The 22,269-nt window shown below is 37.3% G+C and overlaps 1 protein-coding gene across 3 annotated transcripts in view; it reads left to right on the top strand.

Annotated features, from left to right (window-relative positions):
• LOC124721660 (gelsolin, cytoplasmic) overlaps window positions 1–22,269 on the top strand; it is a 305,692-nt gene that overhangs the window by 276,332 nt on the left and 7,091 nt on the right. For all 3 annotated transcript variants that reach the window (XM_047246729.1, XM_047246728.1, XM_047246730.1), the window contains 8 exons: window positions 10,913–11,030; window positions 11,107–11,366; window positions 13,260–13,398; window positions 14,535–14,629; window positions 14,706–14,828; window positions 18,269–18,517; window positions 21,405–21,515; window positions 21,792–21,917. In XM_047246729.1, coding sequence (XP_047102685.1) covers window positions 10,913–11,030; window positions 11,107–11,366; window positions 13,260–13,398; window positions 14,535–14,629; window positions 14,706–14,828; window positions 18,269–18,517; window positions 21,405–21,515; window positions 21,792–21,917 — 1,221 coding nt within the window. The remainder of the gene's footprint in view (window positions 1–10,912; window positions 11,031–11,106; window positions 11,367–13,259; window positions 13,399–14,534; window positions 14,630–14,705; window positions 14,829–18,268; window positions 18,518–21,404; window positions 21,516–21,791; window positions 21,918–22,269) is intronic.

The following is a 22,269-nucleotide window of genomic DNA, read 5'->3' as shown; positions in this document are numbered from 1 at the left end:
GCAAGCCTTTTCTACTTTCATAATGATTGATTAGTTGTACACATTTGATATATTGTATTTTGTGAAAAATGACAGTTGCAAAACATGTCAGATGCATATAACAGGTTACATTACCAGTCTTACTGTCTATAAAATTTAATAATTCTGACTAACAATGACTTATGTTGCTGACAAAAGTATTAACTCAGACAGATTAAGAGAGCAACAAACATTTGTTGGAATGTATGTACCATGATACAAAGGTGTACTGGGATGAGGCCCTGCTGAAGGACATTCAACGAAGTGAAAATGTAGCTAGTCGTTGGAAACTAATAAGTAATGGTAATACTGAGTACGACAACATATCAGACCAACCTCACATTACAGTTTAATACCTGATCCACAACTGAAAGAACTCTTTTATATTGTTACTGCACAGCTATGCAACATTTGTTGAAAACCCTGCCATAAGCTAGAAGTAGGCCAATTTCCTTGTAATGAACTTAAGTGTAAACAAAAAAAGGACAACATAAATCAAAACTGTAACAATTTTACACTGATTCCAAATTAAACTGAATGGTGTAGGATATAATGTCCTACACATTCAAATAAAATGCAGCAACATGACACTCCTTAATGTTTGTAAGGATACTCTCCCTCTATATAGGTGGGAAGAACTTTTCGTTAATGACTATATAAACACCACCTTTCACATTATTCCTTTCAGAATAAACTGTTTCAATTAAACTGACTGTGTGGAACACCGAAGCTGTATTTTAATGCTGTGAAGTGATTTTCTGTAACACAAGATTCTACAGCTACTGGCAGAAACAGTTCAAGAACACACTTTTCACTCACTACCAAAGTGTGTGCTGTTATGAAATTTTCTAGCATATTAAACACATGCGCGGTCCAAGTCTGACACACAGCGTCACACTACCAAGGGGTTTCATAAGTAGTAAAAAAAAAAAAAAAACAACACACACACACACAGTAAGATTAGTAACAAATTAAGGGTCACAGTCTGGATGAGATGCAAATTTGGGAATGGAGACCAACTACTATGTCTGATATTAAACTATTCCAAACTGAGTGGAATAAGCAACTACTAGAATGTAATTATGTCTCAGTAAAATAATATATGCAAAGCAGTAGCTAACTGTTACCCATATGCAACAATACTGACAGCTTGTATCAAAATTTAGATAAACAGCTGTTATGAGAAGTAACTACATTAAGAAACACCCTGGTGCCATTCTGATTCAGGAAAATGGGAGAAATCCATTTTTGGCTTTCCCTTTTGTAGTATTGTAATATTCTACTGTAAGTTTTATATGTCTGCATGCCAAAATAATAGCCTCTAATTACATACATAGTTATAATGAATTACATGAGGTTTAATACAGAATTACTTTAACAGATTTCTTCTTGTTGGGCAGCACAGGCTCAACAAATTGAAAGGAAGATGTAAATATTTCTGCACAGAATAGCTGAAAGACATAAAAACTTTACTAGGAAAAATTGGCCCAGTTTCAACCTTAGGCCAGTATCAGGTGCACACATGTATGTGTACACAAACTGATAAAATTTTACAATGATGAGATTGAAACTAGCCATTAGTGCAGGACAAAGTATTTACTTCAGCTGAACAGTGTGCATGGAAACATTTGTGACCTTCTGACATTTGAAACTGGTGGAAGTAAATTTTCCAAAACTTACAGGCTATATGGACCAAATGACTATTAGTGTGCATTCAGTTGAAGGTACTACACCAATATGGGTTATGGAACCTGCCTCTGCTTTCAGTGGACCAAATACAGTGTAACTGAAAGTGTGAGACATAATAGAAATTTCGTGTGACACATGATAAATGTCCTAACATGTAAACTGTAGGCAAATTAAAATGTGCTAAGCTTCCGTTTCTTAAAAGAAGCAGTAAAGGTGTCATTCTTTTTCTTAATGTAATTATTTAATAATGCGTTGGTGGATGCTTTGACTAACAATTTCAGTATTTTATCTGCCGAATGACCATTACTGCAAATAAAGTCTGTTAAGAAGAAACTTTTCTTCTGAACAGCATTTATGGTTATATTTTGAACAAGCACCCTTTGACTGTTGCATGACAAAAAATTTTTTTCATTAGGGGCAGATATTAATTTCTGTACAGTAATGTAATTGTAAATAACAACATTCACAACATCAGGCTGAGGGAAAAACAGACCACCCCTGTCCAAATTTTTGATTAAACTAAGGTGTTGTTCACCATGCAGACACATTTCTTTGTCTAAGAGAAGGTATTTGCTGCACACCTCACACTGCTGTTTCTTCAGTACACTGCGAACACAATACCCTGCTAAATATGTTAATATTGGAAGGTATGTTTCTGCCTGCCTGAAATCTTCCTCCAAATACATAATGTCAACCATAAACTCAGAGTCTGTTTGTATAGTCTCTTTTGCGTCATCATTACAATTAAAGATGAACCCTTCTGCAACAGGCAGTTTACCAAAAGTACTTGAATTCAACATGAGTGGTAACATGTTCTGCATCCTCATCTTTGCTTCCACTTCAAAAATCTGTCTCACAGATATGAGATACTGAGAGCCAGCCATTGATCGGTAACTGCTAAACCTTGCTTCCGGAGAATCAGTTTGAATTTTTCCAGGCAAAAAATAAGTGAAACCGAGCTCTTTAGTACAGTACCTTGCCATCTCAATCAAACCATAGGTTGTGTGTGTCAGAGCTATATGTGTATCTTTTGAAAGGGTATTATTTTTCAGGCCTAAGTCCTTCCACTTATCGAGCCACACAAGAAACTTCTCCAAAAAAACTAATTTTTCATCATTATTACTTAAAGACAGAGGGCACTGGAAGAGATCATTTAGTCGAACACCTTTGTGAACTGTCTTAACATTTACAATTTTCCACCATGTAAGTATAATTTTAATAAATTCTGCAGTGGTCTGGTAATGTAACAAGTTTTTCTGTTCTCCTACAGTTGAAATGGCTTCAGCTGTATGTTCATTGAATACCTGTAAAACAAGGCTCACATTCTGTTTCTCAAGTGAAGATGGATAAAGAGACTTCAAAGAAAGACCATAAGAGTGCTTAAGTAGACCATTACATTCAATCTTATGAAGCTGCCTCAGTGCTTCAAAAGATGCCATTAACACCTGACTATCATCACTGCTTCCATCAAATTGTGGATATTTGAGCAAAACTTGAGAGTCCTTTTGATTAACCCAATTATTACGTATACACTTTAGGATGTGGACAGAATCAATTATAAAAAATAGTGGCTGAGTTGGATTAGCTGGATGTGGGTAAACTATACTGAGTTTTGGAGGTGAGCTAAAAAGTGCCATAGATTTCCTATTTATAGCATTGTTGTCACTAACTACACAAATAACTTTGAAACCAATGTCATGAAGGCCACATAATATTTTCTTCACATACAAAAATAACTGTTCAGCTATTAGGTTTCTAACTGGAAGGACATGCACTACTTCTTTAAAAGAAGACAGCAATGATTGTATCATAAAGACATATGCTGTAGTAGCAGCCTTGTCACTATCAAATGCTGCCCCCACAATGTTTCCTCCCTTGTAATCAAAATAAGGTTTAATATGAATTTCATCCATCATTAAAGAAATGGTACAATCACTTTCCTGCAAAGATTTAAATCTTTCCTTAATATACAGGAGCATAGCACCTTCATTTTGTTCATTATGAGGACCATTAGTATATGAGGAACATATTTTCTGTAAAGTTCTTGGATGAGGAAGAATAAGATTGCCAGATGACCTCAAAAATTTATAGGCATGAGGGGAGATAGAATGCAGGATACAACAAAATACAGAAAAGTGAGGATTAAACCTATAGTTTTCCTCACAGCTACATAGCAACTTAACTTGCTCACTTAAGAATTGAATTTGTTTCTGTTTTTCTTCATCTACAGAACTGCACATGTCATTTAAAATATCCTGTATAAGAAGGCACTGGCTTTTTAATGAATTTTCTTTTGCACTGACTAATTCCTTCACTTTGTCTAATACTGTAAACAAATCATTCATATTTGAAAGTTTGTGTGGTATTTTTCTACTGCCTATCTTTCTTATCTCAGTGTTACTTCGATAGGCAGACAACTGCAAATCATTTGTCACTACAACAGATACAGACACAGATGGAGCAGGCAATACAGTAAGCAATAGAAATAGGACACAGTCACTTCTCCTAACAATGGTCCATTCACTAGGAATGGTTTCTCTTTCTAGGCACTGCAGAAATGCTTCAAAAGTAGAAAATAACTTCCTCGAATCATACTCTGTTTTGGTTACTATACTGTCTTTAATTGCTTGTAGAAGATGTTCATTGTCCAATCTAGCTCTCCTTTCCTCTGCACTTTCTCGAGAGCTGGTGGATGGAGTAGACAAATAGCTTGGGCAGCCTGGTAACACTGATGGGACAGCACCCTCTCTAAGCCTTGGTCTTGAAAGCTTGACAGTAAGCTTTGTGCCTTTCACTTCATCATAACATTCCGTATGCCGGCAGATGTCAGATTCGGTGAAATGAAGTTCACAAACCTAAAACAAAGTAGTGTGAGTCAGTACAATATACAGCATGATCTAGAGTTGTGTGTCTGTATGTGAAAGTAAAAAACACTGGATTCTCATTCATTTTCCACCAATATAAGCTTGACAGGTCACACCTTAGTGGAAGTACACAAATTATTTAGGCCTAACAGCAATATACCATGTTCTACAACAACATGCATATTCCATTTTAATATTCTTTTTTTAATTAGTACTATAAGCACTAGGAGCATACCTCACAAGGCATCAGTAAATGATGAATATACCTGTGAACTGCTTGTTTTACAGCAGTGCTGTGATATTTACGGAACTATAAGAGTGAAGTTCATATTATGGATTAAGTGGCACCAAATTTCAGTAATCTGTTGGATTCTGCATGTTAACATAGCAATTATTTTATAATTTTGACTTTACAGTTTCTTCATTGTCATGGTATAAGAGATATCAACAGCTGCAGAATACTATTTCACTGTGGGTGTTTTTATGCCAGCACATATTAAAACTGTGTCATTGCAGGTAACACTGAATGAGGATCTTGATATATGCCTAGCACAAATTTCATGTTTGGATAGAACAACAACTCCAAAGCAAACGCATGCCAAACACAAAATAAAGTTGAACAGATGCCAACATAAATGACACACCTTAGTAAGACAGTCATGACCATCCAACTGGAAGTATGTTAAGACGATATCAACTAAACATTCCGTCCCAAGCTGTGCTGTATGAACTAAATGACACTTGTCATTTCAATTAACCATCTGAAACATTTAAAATACCGGACGGATTAAGTAACTGGATGCGTTATTAACGAGAATGTCGTTATATGAGGCGGCTCAAGTGATACAGAACGCCATTGAAATCTGTTTGTGAAGACACCTATTCTGCATCGTAACCTGAAGTTAGGTTAGGTTGAAAGATAATTATTTGTTCGTGGGTTGGCGAATGTCTAACAGGAAAAACTAACACACAGAAAAACAACACATATATGCTTCATACAGAGAGATCGCTTTTTAAACATGAAAACAGCAGTTTCAACATTCGTTAGCACTCGTGCTAACTAATGCGAGAGTGAAAAACAACACCCACTCACAAATAGAGAATAAAACGTATCGGTAATACGTAACAAAATACGAACTGCAGAGAAACTTAAACACGAATAAAAAGTAACACGAGTCACAAATTTATATTTCGTTTTCAAAACCAAAATAAAGCCACTTGAAAACGAATACTAGGCCTATTTACTGCTAGCTTTTGCTCACAATTTTAGTCAAATGTATCCAAAATGCAAGATATTCTACCAGAAAAAAAATTATAATTGTACTAGGAATATAGTCTTTACATACCTTCGTGTGCTCAGTGGGTTGGAAATTGTCCCGATGAATCGCTGAAAGCCATTTCCAACGCAGATTCGCATCTTTCGGAAAGGAAAACAACATTACTTTCGGTCCAGTTCCGTAATTCCCACGACACCTTGGCACACAACATTTGTAAACCATGTTCACAGCAGCTTCACTACACGTAAACTCTGTAATCGCTAGTTTAAAGCACGAATACAGCACTCGATCCAACAAACATGTAGATAAACGCTTCGAAACACAACATGGTGGCCCGCTTGGAGTGACGTCACGACCTGCTATGAATTTCGCGCCGCGGCCTTGTCTCTAGGTGGTGGTGCTACAACCCTGTTACTGCTTCACTTTCATGCCCCTTCACACTTATAACTGCCATTTGGTTACCGTAAAAGTTGTAAATAGCCTTCCACTCCCTGCATTTTATCCCTGTTACCTTCATAGTTTCAAAGAGTATTCCAGCCAGCATTGTCAAAAGGTTTATCTAAGTTTGCAAATGCTATAAATGTAGGTTTGTCTTTTGTTTGCCTTTCTTCCAAGATAAGGATAAGTATTGTTTTGTGTGTTCATACATTTCTCCAGAATCCAAACTGACCTTCCCTGAAGTCAACTTCTACCATTTTTTTCCAATCTTCTGTAAAGAATTAGTTTTAGTATTTTGCAACCATAACTTATTAAACTGAGAGTTAGGTAATATTTGCTACTGCCAGCACCTGCTTTCTTTAGAATTGGAATTATTATATTCTTCTTGAAGTCTGGGAATATTTCACCTGTTCCATACATCTTGTACACCAAATGTCAGGCTTTCCCAAGACTGTCAGTAGTTCTGATGGAATGTCATTTACTCCCAGAGCCTTGTTTTGACTTCGGTCTTTCAGTGCACTGTCAAATTCTTCTTGCAGTATCATACCTCCCATCTCATCTTCATCTGCATCCTTTCCCATTTCTATGATATTCCCTTCAAGTTCATCTCCCTCGTATAGACCCTGTACGTACTCCTTCCACCTTTCAGCTTTCCCTTCTTTGCATAGTACTGGTTTTCCATGTGAGCTCATGATGTGGATACAGCTGCTTCTCTTTCCTCTGAAAGTCAATTTTTCTGGCTGATAGTTTCTATTTTTTTCCCCAGTGAAATGTGCTTCTAAATCGTTACCTTTGTCATCTAGCTATTTCTGGTTAGCCATTTTGCACTTTTGTCACTCAGTTTTTGTGCATTTGCGTTCTTTCACCTGCTTCATTTGCTACATTTTTATGCTGTCTCCTTTCATCAGTTAAATTCAATATCTCTTTTGTTAGCCAAGAATTTCTACTAGACAGTGTTGTTTTACGTATTTGATCTTCTGCTGCCTACACTATTTGCACTCTTAAAGCTATCTATTCATCTTCTACTGTATTCTTTTCCCTTATTCAAGTCAATCATTGCCTAATGCTCCCTCTGAAACTCTCAACAATTTCTGATTCTTTCAACCTATCCAGGTCCCATCTCCTTAATTTCCTACATATTTGTAATTTCTTTAGTTTTAATTTACAATTGATAACTGATAAATTGTAGTCACAGTCCACATTTTAGTAGAATAACATACTAAATTAAAATGTGGACAAACATTAATGTAAAAGCCAGTCAAGTAATTATCAACATATAGCAGTATTTTTACTTACAAAATGTAGAACTTGTATATGAACTGACTCATTCCACATTATAGTAACACATTGTGACTGTCATGTAAAAGTTGTGCTCTACAGGTAAAATACAAAGTGTGTTGGCAATAATGCAGAATTTACAAGGATAAGGAAAGGTCTTATAAAATTTATCAGCAATGATTTTTGTTTTTACATAGTGTGACATTTGTCCCAAGTAGTGATAAAATAGTGTGAGGGTGTGTGAGGGTGTGTGAGGGTGTGTGAGGGTGTGTGAGGGTCAGGGACTGAGACTGAGGCACATAGGGACAGAGAGATAAATAGTATTGGCAGCAGTTGAGAGATTTATACCTAGTAAATTAACAAATGATGGAGCTGATCCCTCCATGGTACACTAAACTGGTCAGATCATTGTTGCAGAAACAATGAAAAAAACATGCCAAATTTAAACAGACTCAGAATCTCCAAAACTGGTGATCTCTTACAGAAAATTTAGATTTAGCATGGACTTCAATGTGAGATGCTTATAATAGTTTCCACAACGAAACTTTGCCTCGAAACCTGGCAGTAAATCCAAAGAGCTTCTGGTAGTATGTTAAGTATGCTAGTGGCAAGGCACAATCAGTGTCTTCTCTGCACAATAGCAATGGAGATACTATTGAAGACAGTGCTGTGAAAGCAGAGTTACTAAACACAGCCTTCCAAAATGCCTTCACAAAAGAGGATGAAGTAAATATTCCAGAGTATGAATCAAGTACAGCTGACAACATGAGTAATGTAGAAGTAGATATCCTCAGAGTAGTGAAGCAACTTAAATCACTTAACAGATAAGTCTTCTGGTCCAGACTGTGTACCAATTAGATTATTTCAGATTATGCTGATGCAATAGCTCCATACTGGACAATCATATACAACCATGCACTCGACAAAAGATCGGAAACTTGCACAGGTCACGTCAATAATCAAGAAAGATAGGAGAAGTAAGCCACTAAATTGCAGGCCGATATAATTAACATTGATATTCAGCAGGATTTTATAACATATTTTGTTTGAACATAATGAATTACCTCGAAGAAAACGGTCTATTGATACACAGTCAACACGGATTTAGAAAACGTCGTTCTTGTGAAACACAACTAGCGCCTTACTCACATGAAGTGTTGAGTGCTGTTGTCAATGAATTTCAAATTGATTCTGTATTTCTAGATTTCCAGAAGGCTTTTGATACTGTACCACACTAGCTGTTTGTAGTGAAATTGCGTGCCTATGGAATATCATCTCAGTTGTGTGACTGGATTTGTGATTTCCTGTCAGAGAGGCCACAGTTCATAGTAACTGACGGAAAGTCGTCAAGAAAAACAGATGTGATTTCTGGCGTTCTCAAAGGTAGTGTTACAGGCCCTTTGCAGTTCCTTATCTATATAAATGATTTGGGAGACAATCTGAGCAGCTGTCTTAGATTGTTTGCGGATGTCTTTTATCGACTAGTAAAGGCATCAGATGATCAAAACAAATTGCAAAAAGATTAAGAAAAGATATATGTATGGTACAAAAATTGACAATGAACCCTAAATAATGGAAAGTGCTAAAAGGAATCCATTAAATTTCAGTTACACAATAAATCAGTCAAATTTAAAGGCCATAAATTCAACTAAATACAGTTACGAACAACTTAAATTTGAAGGAACACACAGAAAATGTTGTGGGGAAGGCTAACCAAAGACTGTATTTTATTGGCAGGACACTTAGAAAATGTATCAGATGTACTAAGGGGACTGTGTACACTACGCTTATCCATTCTCTTTTAGAATACTGTTGTGCAGTGTGGGATCCTTACCAGATAGGATTGACAGACTACATCGAATAAGTTCAAAGAAGGGCAGCACGTTTTGTATTACCGCAAAATAATGGAGAGAGTGTCACTGAAATGATACAGGATTTGGGATGGACATAATTAAAACAAAGACATTTTTCGTTGTGGAGGAATCTTCTCATGAAATTCCAGTCACCAACTTCTTCCTCCAAATGCAAAAATATTTTATTGACGCCGACCTACATAGGGAGAAACGATCACCATGATAAAATAAAGGAAATTGGAGCTCGTACGGAAAGATATAGGTGTTCGTTCTGTCCACACGCTATATGAGATTGGAATAATAGAGAATTGTGATTTGCAGAGTATCATGTAGATGTAGATCTAGATGTAGACAGAGACTGCTGCAAAAAGCAAGAGCGAGGGGTCTGGGCTTGAGTCCTTGTCTGACACACAGTTTTAATCTATCCGGTAATCATTGAACTATTAGTATAGACTTCACCATAGATTGAGAGAGTTACTTAAATGGCAGACAGTAAAAACACAAATGATCATAGAAGATAGAAGTGAAAGTTAGGCAGTTGATATGTATTGAAATCAGTTGCATCAGATTGTATGAGCCATACAGTAATGAACACCCAGTTCTGAATTGCAAAGGTCTTAAGCAACATTGCTAGTAAGGACAGAAATGTGGACTAGAGCATTACAATGAGAATCTTGACCTTTATTTAGCTGTAGAGTGGTATCATTCTTACAGAAAATGTAACATTATGCATGGCAGTATAGAATTTTTGTGTAGAATGACATGTGAGTTCGCTGTTATGGTTGACCAGGTGCTTTACTAGTGTAAAACTGGGATAAATAATAGTAGACATGTCAAGTATTCAAAGTGGAGATAAGTGGCGTGAACCTGTTAATATAGGAAGGATGCTAATGGACGTATTTGTAAGCTGGTTTTACAATAATGTTTTGCAGACTTCTTACGTTATAGGAAACACTATATTTCTTTACCCATCAGTAGACAATAAATGTATGGATGTTGTCAGAGTGGGCACAGCAAGAAGAATGCTACATGGTTTATGGCATGATATAAGGAAACATGTTTGCAGATAAGTAGAGTAAGGAAATCTAGAGCACTTACAAGGGTAAGAGGTGTACTGATGTGTTTTCATACTGGTGACATGCAGAGTTAGTGTGTAATGAGGACAGCATATAAAATACTCCTTCCTTTAAATACAGACATTAAAGTTTTATTCTGGTTAGTTACTAAAAAATTCCTTCATTGCCATTTGAAATATGGTTTTTCTTAGCCATATTGTGTGTACTTCAGTGGCTCCTTTCCTAAACTAAAGAAATATTCTGTAGAATACTCTTTAAATTGGTGATGTTAACCGAAGGTGGTACTGCTCTGAGAAGTACTGAATTCATCTGCAGTCAGTACAGCCTACTACTACTACTACTACTACTACTACTATTCTGCCCAGTGTACTTCATGAAAGACATGAAAGAATTTCAGTATTGCTTTCTTTCCCCTCCAGGTTCAACGAATAGTAGAAGGTGGAGAACCATCAACATTCAAACAATATTTCAGTGGCTGGAGAGAGGCAGGTGATCAAATTGGTCTAGGAAGGATCTATACAGTGGAGCAAATTGCGGGTAAGTTGGGAGAACTAAAATCTTTAACTCATCCCAGTTTACATATAATGTTTAATTAATTATTTTTTGTCACTAGCAAGCATGCCTGAGCCAGATTTTGATCCCAGCTCTTTACATGCCGAAAAAATAAGACTTCTAGCTAAGAATGCTGGCAGAGCCTTTGGTTTTATGCCTGATGATGGATCAGGAAAAGCAGAAGTATATCGAATTGAAGATTTTGAATTAGTGCCAATTGATCCTGCTACATATGGAATGTTCTTTGGTGGCGACTCTTACGTGATAAAGTATACATATGAGAAAGACAGACGAGAAAGCTACATAATCTACTTCTGGCAGGTATGCAACTCGCATAAACAAGTTACAAAAAGTGAGAGGAGAATGAATTTGCTGTGGACTTCAATTAAATGATCTTAAGTTTTTTTATTGGAGCAAGATAGATTTTGTGGCTACTGTACAAGCCTCATCTTCAGCTATACCTATTTGCATTAAAATACTATATGTATTCTCATTCATTCTGCCTCGGTAATCAAACTGCACTTACTTTTCATGTGGGTAAAATACATTTAGTATATGTAAAGAAAATACAATGTAAACTGGTTTATCAGTTATTGTTATTATTATTATTATTATTATTAGATTTGCTGATTTATTATGTAAGGTTCATCCAATTTATTGTTTAACTAATATTGTGCAAAAGAGAAGCAACAATGTAAGCTATAGTGAAAAGTAGTTTGTTAGCATGAAAACATGGATCAAATGAAAAGAAACTTCATTAGTCCCTTAAACATAAAATTTGTTGGTTGATACCACAGCCAAAATTGTATACACCTGAAAATATCATTTTTTGCAAAATGAGGCCAATAAAGGTCTTCCTTCTGGCTCTTAATGTTTTTACTTACCACGTTAAATGCTCTGTAAAACTAAATTGAAGTTAAATCTCTCTCTCTAACCACGGAGACCAGATGGCGAGCAACTGCACCTGGTGGGAGCAGTAGTCTGAGTAGTGGAGTGAAGGAGGAGACTGGTGTGGGGAGGGGGGGAGAGCAGGATTTGGGGGGGGGGGGTGTTTCTTGTGAGAGCATGAGGGGGACCTGGTGGGGACAGGGTAGGGCTGCTAAGTGCAATTTCGAGTTTTGCAGGGGGTGGGGGAGTGTAAAAGGAGCGTAGTAGAAGAGGAAAAAGAGAGACCGGTGGATGTCTTAATGGAATATAAGGCTGTGTAGTTCTAGAGTTGGAGAAGGGAAGGGGATAGGTGAGTGAAGTACAGGGACTAGTGAAGGTGAAAGACAGGGGTTACAGGAATGTAGGATGTATTGCAGGGACACCTGTCCAATTCAGAAAGTCTGGTGTCAGTAGAGAAGATCCACATGCCGCACTTTTCTTCCTACCAACACCAGCCATTATGAATGGTACAGGTGGTAACTCTCCCTTCAATATATCCTACATTCCCATAACTGCCTGGCCTCAACCTTCACTAGTCCCTGTCCATCCCCCACCAATCACACTCTCTGCTTATACACCAGCCATATGCAATCTTCTTTTCCACTTGCACACAAACTAGTCTCTCCATTTTTTGCCTCTTCTCTACTTTTCAGCTCCCTCCTACTGCCTTGACTGCACTTTCAAGCCCTGCCCTGTCCCCACCACATGCGTGTGTTCTCGCACAGCCTCACACACCCCTATCATGGTGTCCCTCACCCTCCCTACCACAATCTTCTCCTCCTCCCCCCCCCCTCCCCTCCCCCCTCCCAACCACCACCCAGATTGCTTCTCCCATCAAGGCGAGTTGTGCTTGTGACAAAATTGTCCTTTTTCCTACATTAAAAGAAGGCCTTTTGTTTGAAAGCTCGCATTTATAGCTCTGGTCCCCCCCCCCTCCCCCCCCCCTCCCCCCCCCTCCCCCCCAGGCCTCTATAATCTCCACTATATGGTGAATAGCTATCTCTCCTTTTTGTAACATTGTTGTTATTAGATCTGGAGATCTGGCAGTCACATGATCAAATGCCTCATTAGAATATCCAGCCAGCCATATTGGCACTTTCAATTCATTTCTTGATGTTTCAGATTGTTTTCTAAATTCATTGTTGGAGTGCATGAGAGTTTTGGCACGAAGTAAAACAAAAGTTCTGTAGGAGAGGAAACTTAAATCTTTATTGAAGATCACTGAGATGATGATGTATGAATTCTGTGAAGTTAAATGTAGTTTTCATGTATTAACGTGCTTTTCAGGGCAAAGATAGCACTCAAGATGAAAGAGCAGCTTCTGCAATTCATGCTGTAAGACTTGATGATGAAGTTGGTGGAAAAGCTGTTCAAGTGAGAGTTACACAGGGCAATGAACCAAGGCATTTCTTAAGAATATTTAAAGGTAAAGGTCTATTTTGCATACCTTCTGATAAACCACCATCTGTTGCATACAGGACACTATGACACAGTGTGATGCAATGCTCTGCTGTGGTATGTTAGGTTGAGAAGGCAGGGCAGTAATAGAAGTTACTGTTGAGTATTTTATATGCCAACCTAGAAATTTTAAGGCAATAACAGAATCTTCATAGGATAAATCTTTCTTTTTTTTCTTTTTTTTTTTAAAAAAATTTCTCAAGCAACATAAAGTGTGTGTTCAATCAAGTGATCACCACCATCCAGTTGAACATGTACTCGATAGTCGTGAAGTATGAAATGAGTCACTTTAGTAATCTGACAAAGCTTGTAACTGGAACTCTTGCTATTGTCACCAGTTAAAATTGTAGAAGGGGGAGACTGACAGATCAGCTGTTGCAGAACATCCTTTGCAGCCAGGAGACCGACCACGTTGTTTGATTGAACTAGAGTACTGGCAGCCACTAGTGGGTACCACGAAAAGCTATACAGAGGGGCCATAGAGATTGTAAAATACCCCAGAAATTTCAGTGGGAAGGAGAAGGACATGAAATTCAATGAAGTTTGGATTTAGCATACTGGTCTTTCACCATTGGGACGATGATGATTGACAATGACCAATTGCGTTTGGGTATTCAAAGCATGTGACATCACACCACTGTGTGGAAACACATGTAAATGGAATTTTACTGCACTCAGTAACGAGCCAGGGTGTGAATCAGACACTCAAACAAGCCATGATCCCCCTTCAAAATTTCCTCCAGAGTTGGAGGCGAAACATTAGATTTAAATGTGAAATCCATTCAACCACAACAGAATAGTTGAGAAACTTTTATTAATTGTGACATTTCCCACTGTGAAAGTTCACATTTTACAATTACATTTTACACTGTCAACAGTTACTTAAATTTGTAGAACATTCCACTTTTATTATGGGGAAACTAAACGTGGAAATTTTAAGTTAATAAATAAATGTAAATGTCCAATGATTTGAGAATGTAATATTTTGTATTCGACAGTTTCATTGAATATTCCAGTATACACCAACTGAAATGCTGATAACTGTGATTTCTTTCTTCTTCTTCTTCGTCTTCTTATTCTTCTTCTTTTCTCTTTTTTTTCTAGGTAAAATGATCATCTTCATGGGTGGAAAAGCTAGTGGTTTCAAAAATTTGCGTGATCATGACACTTACGATACTGATGGAACAAGACTCTTCCAGGTTAGTTACCAAGGAAATTTTGAACATTTTTCACTTAAATAATAAAACAGCTATTATTAACACTGAAATTTTCTAGGTCCGTGGTACCTGTCCAGATGATGTAAGGGCTGTACAAGTTCCTGAAGTAGCGTCTTCTCTACAGTCAGATGATGTGTTTGTGCTGGAAATACCTGGAAAAACCTTTGTGTGGCTTGGAAAGGTAACACTCTTTAAGTCCACATTATCCCATATAAACATCTTCCATCAGAAGAAGATATTGGTGACAGACACATTCTGGTGATAATAGTGGCATAAGTGCTTACATAATTTAACTTTACTGACAGAGATATAGATTCAATTGGACTACAGCAATGGCTAAAACAAGAAGCCAATTAAGTGTTATAGTTGGAAAGTTTACTTCTTGAGTCCCATAACCTGCATTCTGTCATTTCCTCTGCAATCTTCAATGACACTGCAGATTATCTGTTCATGACATGAGATATCTGCCTTTCTTCTTTGTCCTGCTCCAGTTATGCTCTTTCTGCATCTTTGTTCTCTGAACTTTCAAAACTGACTTTTTCTTCTCATTGCACACTGATAATATGTTCACATTAAACAATTCCCAATTTTGTTCATAAGCATTGTGAACAGTATGGAGGGCTAATACTGATACCTTAATATACATCCTAGTAAATACGGCTTGTTGATGCATTATTCCATTGCATGTGTGATGTGTCAGCAGCTGTGAAGTGTAGATGGTTATAGTGAGACCACAGTCTCTGTGCTAAGCATGAGTTTGGTAAGGAGACATAATGCTGGCACACAGTCCACAAAGATGGCCTCAGAGCCTGTTTGTAATGTTTGATGGGCCACTGTCAGTAAGTCTCTCTCCCTATGTATGTAACATTCAACAGAGGTTTTGAATTTATTTCAGAACACTGGGGCATAATTTAGTAATAGGAAATTCCTATCAGTATTATGCTGTTTTTACTTAAATTTTGTTGATGGATATTATCATACCACCTGGTTTTGAGCAACTACATCCAGCTTGAATACCATAATCACATATAACCACAGTTAAAATGAAGGCAGAACTTTTTTTTTACATCAGGCTGATGTATTAGCAACCATTAAGACTACTTTGTCCAACACAAACAGTAATTTGGTAGGAGCACATTCTCACTGCTTGCTTCTATAATTTAAAAATGACATGATATTGAGATAAAATTAGACCATAGCTCAAACACACACAGTGTATGTATAGTACACAAGTTTCAAGGGTTGTATCGTGTGCTGATCACAATAACTAACAAACTTTTCCAAGCTCTTGCAACAAAATGTCTGTCTGCAGTTTCCTGTTTAGTGTAACCCTAATGTGCAGTATGGTGCATGAAGTTCTGCCCTGTGCTAATATTTCCATGTACATGTAAATTATACTAATTGTGTATCTCTTTATCTCAGATAGAAGCTCATTTTTTTTATCATTGTTTGTGGCAAACTTTTCACTCTGAACCAAAATCGTAAGAAATATTTTCCTGGATATCTGAGTTGTCCTTACCACTGATTATCAGTACCTTCGTAACATCTCTACACAAGGATGTAGCTTTGGGAGGTCATTTATGACTAATATAAAAAGATAGGACAAAAAAAATGATCCCTTTGTGACACACATATTGTACTGAGAGTATTAGATTGCAGGGTGCACCCCCCCCCCCCCTCCCAAACAAACTGTTTTGTACCACTCAGTTTGTTTCTAAACCAGTAACTGGTCACGGACAGCATCCCAAATTTCATATTGCTAAAGATTTGAGAGATCTATAATGACAAAGGTTTCTATTAACCATAGTGTATATCTGCAGTTAGCTGCTATTCAACTTGAGAATGTGTCAAGAAACTCAGTGTGTTGGCAGTGAACTTACTTTTGTGAAATTGATATAATGGTACAATTAGGTTCATCAGATGTGTTTGAAATACATTTAAATGTCTTTAAAATATTATCATCTTTATGACATTTCATCAGGTTTATTACAACAAAACTAAAATCAGTATAAGAGGCACAGAAGTCTTTGAAGCCACGGCTTACACATGTTGTTTCCCAAGCCTTCATGACTAACAGATGTAGGTACTCCATGTCGACGTCTGCCCGTAGATACGTATCATCAGTAGGTTTTCCGGCTTTACTTCCTGATGTGACAGCGACGACACTCTGATGAGGTGCGGGCCCTGTGTTCTGCTGTTACTGCGAGTCTTGTAAATATCGCCTTTATTTAGTAATTTGCCCAGCTAAAACTCTCCCCTTTTATGATTAAGACAGCCTGCACCACCTTTCGGAGGGAGTGGGGACGTCAAAGAGTCATAAAAGTTCATATCAAGCAGTCCGTAAAACATGAAAACGTTCACTTCAGTTAGCGTGTTAGTTAATGCCTATGCTTTCCGCTAGATGGTGCTGACTTACTACTGAATAGCTTCACTGATTAGTACTAGGTAAATGAAATAAGTACAACACTCTTGTGTTTCACTTTCACTCTATATTCAAGGATTAAGATGGTGATGGATGATGGTCTATTTAAAAGGTTCCTAGCCTGGAGGAATCTAAATAGTTCGCAAATGCCGAAATGCACACGCTCTACATCCAGATTCGCAACTAACGGCACATGACACTTTCAAAAGTCCACACGTTAATATCTGAATACTGGTACCTCCGAATTCACTCGTATCAGCAGATAATTTGAGTTTCTGTCTAGTGCTAGATTGGAACCTTACGGACATATAAAGTCCTAAAATCCCCTTAATACTCCTTTGCTACCAACAGTCAGAGATCGTACACTACATCACTTTTAATCTCCATAATATTCTAACAGTTTATCGTGAATCTTAACACGATAAAGTCCAATCTAATTATTGTCTCACTGAATGACATGGGTTCCCCGCCCTTTAACGAAACAATCAAGGGAAAAAAGGCGGCAATAATGATGAGCAGGCCTTTTTATAGGTTTTTCATCACAAGAGTTTAACGTCTCTGCCTTCTCCATGACAGAGCTTCCATGGCTTTGCTGTACTTAGACGTTAAACTACTTGTTGATATACTATAATTTTGATCTGCAATTACCGAACTCTGATTCTACACTCTTTTCCCCTCTAAAAATTCTATTCTTAATTCTATTTTTAATTTTAGATTATTCTTTCTGTAGCTTTTATCACTCTAAACTGAACCGAGGTGTTACAACTTCCAAAGTTACATTATGAAAGATCTACTTAAATAATGGAATAAAAATGATTTATCAAGCGAAGTCCCATGTGAGTAAAGAAAAAACATCATTTCATAACCATGACACCAAAATTGGTGGAAAATCTGCAAAATATACACAGGACAGCAAATGACCCAGTCTGCTTATGTTTAGATAAGAATGACCAAATGTGGAATATATACTAACATTACACAAATGAAATCACTTCAGAAAGTCTTGAGAGTTTTAAAATTGTAGACATTATGACTGAAAAATATTATGTAAGATTGTCTTACTATAGTACACACAACTTATGAGCAATTATCTCATACTATATATATATATATAAACGTTCCTGTTCATACTGGTATATTTTAAATTTTATTAGTCATAACCAACAGAATATAATGACAAAAACAATTTTTTTTTCCAGCTTTCAAATGATGAGGAAAAAGAATTTGGAGCACATGCAAGTGCCCTTGTTTCACCAGATGTTACTGTAACTACTATAAATGAAGGAGATGAGCCAGATGAATTCTGGGGAGCTCTTGGAGGCAAGGGAGATTATCTATCAGAATTTGATGCTCAAGGAATTCCTCTTCTTGGACCCAGACTTTTCCACTGCAGGATTACAATTACCGGTAGATTCAGAGTTGAAGAGATCCCTCATTATAAGCAGGAGGTAAATGACAAATTGTTCTTATACTTTTGTGATGTTAAATTCTTGCTGATAATGTCAGGATGCAATTTTGGGAAAAATAATTGTTTTTTATAATTTGAATAACTGGCAGAAATTAATTTGTATTTGATAGGGCAACAGTTCCACTAATAGTTCATTTGCCAGGTGATGTTCTTGAAGAGTTAACATCTCAAAATTAATGTGTAGAATCACTAAGATAGCTCTTCATCTGCTAACAAGATTACAGGTGGGACACACAATTATCAGTTTAGGCCATAACAATATGAAAGTTCCCCAGTGAAAAAATTGTAATGTTTTTGATTCAAAGTTGAAATACTGCAGAATAAAAGAAGACTGCTGCATTGTAATTTATGGCCACACTTTTTGTGACTTTTAATTATGCATTAGAGAAGCCCCGAAACTTATATACTCATCGTACTGTTCTGACATCTTCCTCTGAGACTTTTCCTTTTCTTAAAAAAACTGAAGAAACTTTGTTTTGTACTCTATGCAGGTGTTTGAATCTTTGTGAGTGGCATTATGAATGAAGATAATGTCCCATATTATACATGGTGTAGTTAACACTACCTTTCATTTGAAACTATTATTTACCCTTTCTCTCCTCCACAAAGTGAATGAAATAAGTATGCATTGGACCACTGTGAAACACATCTAAGATGAAATAAAGATTTGAATGAATGTTGCAGATCAGCACAGTAAGAACTGCAGGAATCAGCCTTGTCAGTTTCATCGACAACAACCAAGTCTAAAGTATTGAACACATTTGCTGCAAAGACAGGGAAAAGTAATTGCTTGTCTTACAAGAAATTTTCAGTAAATGTTCCTTTAGTCATAAAGGGGAAAAAAATAGATTTCTAATTATGTTGGTTGTTGGTGGTCACACGTTACCTGTGGGGATGAAAATGTTGAGAGGCTATATCAAAAATTCAACCATATAAGTTGTTCAAAAATGTCCGATTTTAACCATTTGTAATCATTGATGGACACATGCTACAGAAAATGGACAAATAAGAGTTTTTGGCATCATGATAGAACTTGACAAACGTACGCAATATAATAGTAGAGAGTAGCTGTAGAGATGACAAATTTATTTTATATATGCCAGTAACTGGTTTTGGTCATTATGACTATCCTCAGACCAAGGTTCCAGATGAGAGGAGCCAGTGCCACTTTGGGTTTACACTAGTATCCATCAGAAACTGCAAAGGGACAAATTGCAGATACTCGAAGAACTTTTTTTTTTTTTTCGTCTTCAGCTATGGCATTGAAATTATCATCTCCTTTGGAACTTGAGATTAGATATAGAACTAAGCTTCCTTACAGACCAAAGCTAATATACACTGAAGCATCAAAGAAACTGGTATAGCATGGCTATTCAAATTCAGAGATATGTAAACGGGCAGAATACGGTGCTGCGATCGGCTGCACCTACATAAGGCAACAAGTGTCTCGCGCAGTTGTTGGATAGGTTACTGCTGCTACAACAGGAAGTGCAGGATGTGAGCGAGTTTGAATGTGGTGTTATAGTCAGTGCACAAGCAATGGAACACAGCATCTCCGAGGTAGCAATGAAGTGGGGATTTTTCCCATACGACCATTACACAAGCGAACTGTGAACATCAGGAATCCGGTAAAACACCCAATCTCAGACATCGCTGCGGCCGGAAAAAGATTGTGCAAGAACAGGACCAATGACAACTGTAGAGAATCATTCACCATGACAGAAGTGCAACCCTTTTGCAAATTGCTGCAGATTTAAATGTTGGGACATCAAAGTGTCAGCGTGCAAACCATTCAATGAATCATCATCAAAATGGGCTTTCGGAGCCAAAGGCCCACAGATGTATCCTGAATGACTGCACAACACAAAGCTTTAAGCCTAGCCTGGCCCCATAAACAGACATTTGACTGTTGATGACTGGAAACATGTTGCCTAGTCAGGCGAGTCTCGTTTCAAATTGTATCGAGCGGGTGGATGTGTACAGGTATGGAGACAACCTCATGAATCCGTGCACCCTGCGTGTCTACTGGGGACTGTTCAAGCTGGTGGAGGCTCTGTAATGGTGTGGGGCATGAGCAGTTGGAGTGATATGGGATCCCTGATAAATCTAGATATGACTCTGACAGGTGACATGTATGTAAGCATCTTGTCTGATCACCTGTCTCCATTCATGTCCATTGTGAATTCCAACGGACTTGGGCAATTCCAGCGGCACAATGCGACACCCGACACATCCAAAACTGCTACAGAGTGCTCCAGGGACACTCTTCTGAGTTTAAACACTTCCAACGGCTACCAATTTACCCAGAGATGAGCCATATTAAGCATATCTGGGATGCCTCACAACATGCTGTTCAGAAGAGATCTCCGCCCCCTCGAGCTCTTACACGATATTGGGCAGGTGCACCAGTTTCTTTGGCTTTACATTGTATCATCCAATGAAGGCTAAGTTTAGGGGTGAAACCTGGATAGGCACACCTCAGACAAATGTGTTTTTGATTATCCTTATAAATCAATTTATAATGTTGATGACAATTTGAAATTGTATGGGAATAGATTTGGTATTAGCAGAAAGCAGAAACATGGTACAAATTCATTGTGACTAAGATATTACCAACACTTGTACTAAGATGAACAACAGACTCTGAATAGAAGTAACGTGCGTAAAGGGATTTCACATTTCACTATGCTATGTGTGATATGCTAATAGTCACGATGGCAAAAGTTTTGTGCCCTACCATTTGCTCCACCTTAACGTGGAATATTTCCTAAAATTCCTCAGTAAATAACAGTTTCCACTGGTCTGTGTCAACCAAATGCTGAAGCATATGCAATGTATGAAGTATTCATCACTGTTCCATTTTCCAGGACTTGGATGAAGATGATATCATGGTGCTGGACTCGGGAGATGAAATTTATGTGTGGGTTGGTAGCAGATCAACACAAGAAGAAAAGGAAAAGAGCCTCAAAATGGCTGAGGTAATTCTCTCTCTCTCTCTCTCTCTCTCTCTCTCTCTCTCTCTCTCTCTCTCTCTCTCTCTCTCTGTGTGTGTGTGTGTGTGTGTGTGTGTGTGTGTGTGTGTGTGTGTGTGTGTGTGTGTAATAGTTTATAAAGTTGTATGTTTTATATTGTCATATAATATGTGCTGTAATTGTTAAATGTCAAAAATACTATGAAATAAAGTTTTAAACACACTGATTGTGCCAGTAAAAAAAAAAATGTTCCCTGAGAAAAGCCTTTCATTACATTCTCAGACCTACTTGAAGACGGATCCCAGTGATAGACGCCGTGATCGGAGTGTTATCATCACAGTCAAACAAGGAGAAGAACCTGTTAGCTTCACTGCATTGTTCCCTGACTGGGACCCAACTATGTGGGAGGTACGTCAAGTGTAACAGAAACAGCTGTTCTTCATATGATAAAGTTTCGCTCCGTATGTTTATTTGATTACCCTAATTTTATAAGTGTTGTAATTTACAGGCATGTATTACATATCATTCTTTTTTTATGTAACATTATTTGTATAGTGCTTTAGAAATATCTGTGGCAGTTGGGACTGTATGGTAGCAGTAATGTCATTTTTAATGTATTTCTTGCAGTTTAAATGTTTACATACTTCAGTTACATGTGAATTTGTAATAGTATTTTGTGTAAGATGATAGCGTGTTAATCCGGAGTCAGTATTCCCATTCACATGGGTTACACTGCATGATTATATTTACTAAATTGTTG

Source organism: Schistocerca piceifrons, chromosome X, assembly GCF_021461385.2.
Source record: "Schistocerca piceifrons isolate TAMUIC-IGC-003096 chromosome X, iqSchPice1.1, whole genome shotgun sequence".
Classification (NCBI taxonomy): domain Eukaryota; kingdom Metazoa; phylum Arthropoda; class Insecta; order Orthoptera; family Acrididae; genus Schistocerca; species Schistocerca piceifrons.
The sequence above is the reverse complement of the archived record's forward strand: the minus strand, read 5'-3'. Positions and strand labels throughout refer to the sequence as shown.